Raw genomic sequence first — 4,303 nt, forward strand, 5'->3', positions numbered from 1 at the left:
ATGAAGTCACCTTTCCTGAAGCATATAGGGTGCAGTTCTCAACCTTCACCCTAACCGTGCAACAAAGAAACCGAAATGTCAGAACCCTTTTATCCATCGGTGGAGTCTCTAGCACTTCCACCTTTGCTTCAATGGCTGGCAACCCCAATACCCGTGAATCATTCATAATTTCCTCAATAAAGCTAGCAAGGTCTAACGACTTCCATGGCCTTAGCCTCCACTGGCTGTACCCCTCAACGGCGGAAGACATGACCAAACTTGGCTCTCTCCTCACTGAGTGGAGTGCAGCCGTGAAACACGAGTCTGACTTGACAGGAAATGGCCGGTTGCTTCTAGTCGCAGCGGTCTATTTCAGGCCAACATAGCTGACCTTCCTCTATCCCGTTGATGCTATTGCTGGGAGCTTGGACTGGATCAACCTAGTGGCGTATGACTTCTATGACCCCGCTCTCTCAAGGAATGCTACTGGACCTTTTGCTACATTGTACGGAGGAAATGACACCATAATCCCGCTTTATGGGGATCTCGGAGTCGAAGCTTGGATTCAGGCACCGGTGGCCGCCCAACAAATAGTCCTCGGCCTTCCATTTTATGGCGCTGCGTGGCTTCTAGTAGATGCTACAAAGACTGAAATATTTGCCCCGGCTAATGGACCGGCTGATGGACATGCTGCTGGAGTATATATTGATCCCATAAATGGGACCATACTCTATAACCAAATCAAGTATTTCATAGAGACACACCCTGAAGGCAATGAGAAATACAGTGCCGACTATGTTTTAGACTATTTCAGTGCTGAGAAAACTTGGATTGGTTATAATGGTATCAAGAGTATCACTGCTAAGGTAACATATGCTAGGGATAAAACGTTGCTCGGCTACTATGCATGGCATGTGGGCGGCGACAGAGATAGGACTCTTTCAGGAGCAGGTTAGTATGTTTATATCTTTCCTAAATCATGCATCTACAATTTATATGAGGGTTTTTTTTTTTTTTCACATACACGTGTCTCTGTTTTGAAATGTGCATGCATCGTCCATATTCTCATTTGTTATATATGTACGTGTAATTCTAATTACTTGTAAGGTATATATGTGTCTGTGATGCAAAGTTACCTCAATCACCTCCAAAGGTCTCCTAACCGAGGGTGGTCGAATCACTCTAATGACTTTGGACCGGGTAGCTCATCCCCACTTATTCTAACCTATTTATGGTTGTTAAAGGAACAAATCTAGAGAATCTGGATTTATTGTGTAGTAAATCTCAGAAGTCAAAGCTGACTATGCATAATTTGGGTCTTGATTCAAGGAATGTGCTCCCTCTTCTCCAGTCTATATAATAGACTATTTGTAAGCAGAAGATATATAGTGAAATAAAAGAATTCATTCTTCTTCTAAAATCTTACATGGTATTAGAGCCAAAAGGTCTTGGGGTCGAACCTTAACTCCCTTCAATTAACCCTCCATTTAAATTAAATATTACACATGTTGGGTCTCACCTATTAAAAGGGAGTTTGAACCCACATGTGAAGGGAATTGTTAAACTAATGATTAAGTGATTAAATTTACCTCTTTTTATCAGTTTAAGCTTTTATATTGTGAACTTCAAGCTAAAACGCATTGCATACTTCAAGCCGTTTTAGCTTTAGCGGAAATGTTAGAGGAACAAATCTAGAAAATCTAGATTTATTGTTAGCTCAATACAGTTAGCTCAATCACCTCCAAAGGTCTCCTGACCGAGGGTGGTCGAATCACCCTAATGACTTTGCGATGGGTAGCTCATCCCCACCCGTTCTAACCTGTTTATAGTGTGGCAGTAAGTGTTCTAAGATATTTTTAGGTGTGCTAGAGTATATTTGCTATTTGTTAAATGTTTCCGTACATGTCAACATGTAATTTGATGGTGTAAATCAAGGGTATTACTTTTACCTCATCCTTATTGAACTCAAACTCTTCCAATTTGAATTTGTAAGTCTTCATTGATCATTCTAACTTGTAACTTCTAATTCTTATTGCTATTGCAGCTTCTGGCGCATGGCCAATTCCTGGACCTGAGCGGGATACTGCCACTGGCACCAGCACCAGCACCGGCACAGCCACAGCCACAGCCACCTCCACTGCCTCCGGCGTCGGCACAGTCACCGGCACCGTCACCAGCGCCATCACCGGCACAAACACCAACAAACACACTTTCATCTGCACCAACACTTGTCCGGCACCAGCACCGGCTCGGTGTGAAAATTACCAACAATAAGGCCAATAATTAGACCCGCGTGTATTTGTAACATAAGTATTATCAACAATAAGGCCTCTTAATTAAGATACATGTCCATTGTGTTAAGAAGCTTGTATTGTGTACAATAAGGCCAATTATCAAATATGGTGTATTGTAAGGCCAGGAATATGTTGTATTATCAAAACACTAGATAACAGCCAACCCAAAAAAATAGACCCAACGCCAACAAAACCAACAATCAAACCACTGGCGCCAGCCAACAAAACCAAGCATGACCCATGGCAGGGTCACGGCAGACCCAACCAGACCCACGGCTGGGTCACCATCTCCGGCCAATCTTCAGCAGAAAACAACCATCTCTAGCCCATTTTACTGCCAAATTCAGCCTCAAAATTAGATTCTAATTCCTCAAAACTTATTTTTAGATTCAAAACTAAAACCTAGAAGAGAAAGTTAACCCTTTAGCGATTTTATCACCCTAAAGGGACTCACCAGAGACGAAAGCCACCTGCCGTGACCCAGTCGTGGGTCACAGTGGCGTTTCAGCAGACCCAGCTGCCTGGGTGGCTGGTTCTGGCCAGCCGTGACCCATGGCTGGGTCACAACAACATCTCTTTGGCTGGGTCTTTCTCTCTCTCACAGCATCTCTCTTTTCTCTATCTTTCTCTGTTAAATGAAGAAGAAATGGAGGATAAGGAAGAAGGATAAGAAAGAAGAAATGGAGGATAAGGAAGAAGAAATGTGACTTGTCGGCAGATGGGTAAGGAAAAGGAAGAAGATGAAACCCTTAAAATCTAGTGTTTTAAGTTGTAGGTTAGTTTTGTGAATTTTTTGTGCTTTTAGTGAGGTGTCAACCTCTTATCTTATTGGGGGCTGCAAAAGTGGTGTTTTGCAGCCCATCCACATAGGAGGTTTACTCTTCCTTCAGTCAACTTGATGCAATCCAAATAATGGGTCAATCATTAATTAATTAACTAAATAAAAAATAATAATAAAAAGCCCCAAAAGAAAGAGACCTCGTACCACTTTCTGGCTGTATGTGGTTGGAGTATTTCCTTCGGTCAACATGACAAATCAAAATAAGGTATCAATTATTTACATTTTTTTTTTCCTAGTAGTCAATCATTTACTTAAAAAATACCCAGGTTACAATTCGGTATAGTAATTAGGAACGATTTCTTTACCTTTTTTTTTTTCCCCCTTTTTGGATAAATAAAAATTTATTAAAGAAACTCAAAAAAAAAAAAAAAAAAAACACTTCTTCAAAACAAGAGGGTCTAAAAAAAAAAAAAAAAATCAAAATCAAAACTCAGCTAAAGACCAATTAACAAAAGAATCATGGACACCTGCATTGAATTTGGATCTAACCCAACATTTAACCTCCAAACAATGTACCTTGTTGAGAATAAGATTGTATATTGAATCACACAAAATAATGTATAAAAGGGGCTTATTTATATAGACTAATAATACAGACACTATATGTACATAAACAATGTGGAACAATTAACTTTTGTATGGCCGAAGGCGTTTTTATGGAATGGGTGTGGATTTATCAACCGATGGCGCCTTGGCAATATTACATTCAACTGCTTATAACTGGGCTTATCAACCGATGGCACCCTGACATTATTACACTTATTATATATTTGGACTCATTCAATCATGCATGCATTTGGACTCATTCAATCGTTTCATGCATGCATGTTGATGATGATCATCTGCTTCCTTCCCTAAGTACATACACCTAATCATCAGCATCAATATATCATTTCTTCAATGCTCTCCAAAATTTCTATCGTCATCTTTCATATTTTCCTATCTCTAACATTTCACCCTTCAGAAGCACAAACATGGGTGAAAGCCGAGTAATGGTATTTTGCCACACGATTCCCCGTTTATGACATAAACTCAAAGCTCTTTGCTCACCTTTTTTGTGCTTTTGCCGGCATTAACTCTTCAACCTACGAGCTATCCTTCTCCTCCACTAGTCAGCAGTACTACTTCTCCAACTTCACCGCCACCGTAAAACAAAAGAACCCATCCATCAATAAACACCCGAATTTCC

The 4,303-nt window shown here is 40.4% G+C and overlaps 1 protein-coding gene and 1 pseudogene across 1 annotated transcript; one reads left to right on the top strand and one right to left on the bottom strand.

The window, feature by feature from the left end:
• LOC132184382 (uncharacterized) overlaps positions 1-4,303 on the bottom strand; it is a 105,572-nt pseudogene that overhangs the window by 37,265 nt on the left and 64,004 nt on the right.
• Positions 249-2,253, top strand: LOC132185326 (class V chitinase-like). The gene is made up of 3 exons (XM_059599115.1): positions 249-325; positions 404-930; positions 2,024-2,253. Exons 1-3 carry the CDS (start codon positions 249-251, stop codon positions 2,251-2,253), a joined length of 834 nt encoding a protein of 277 aa, XP_059455098.1.

Source organism: Corylus avellana, chromosome ca6 (assembly GCF_901000735.1).
Source record: "Corylus avellana chromosome ca6, CavTom2PMs-1.0".
NCBI lineage: Eukaryota > Viridiplantae > Streptophyta > Magnoliopsida > Fagales > Betulaceae > Corylus > Corylus avellana.

What these genes read in the sequence shown, in the direction of transcription:
- LOC132185326 (XM_059599115.1), top strand. Translation starts at nt 249, where the DNA reads ATGACCAAACTTGGCTCTCTCCTCACTGAGTGGAGTGCAGCCGTGAAA. An exon ending in GACTTGACAGGAAATGGCCG is followed by an intron (nt 326 to 403) that starts GTTGCTTCTAGT and finishes TATTGCTGGGAG; the next exon opens with CTTGGACTGGATCAACCTAG. An exon ending in TAGGACTCTTTCAGGAGCAG is followed by an intron (nt 931 to 2,023) that starts GTTAGTATGTTT and finishes TTGCTATTGCAG; the next exon opens with CTTCTGGCGCATGGCCAATT.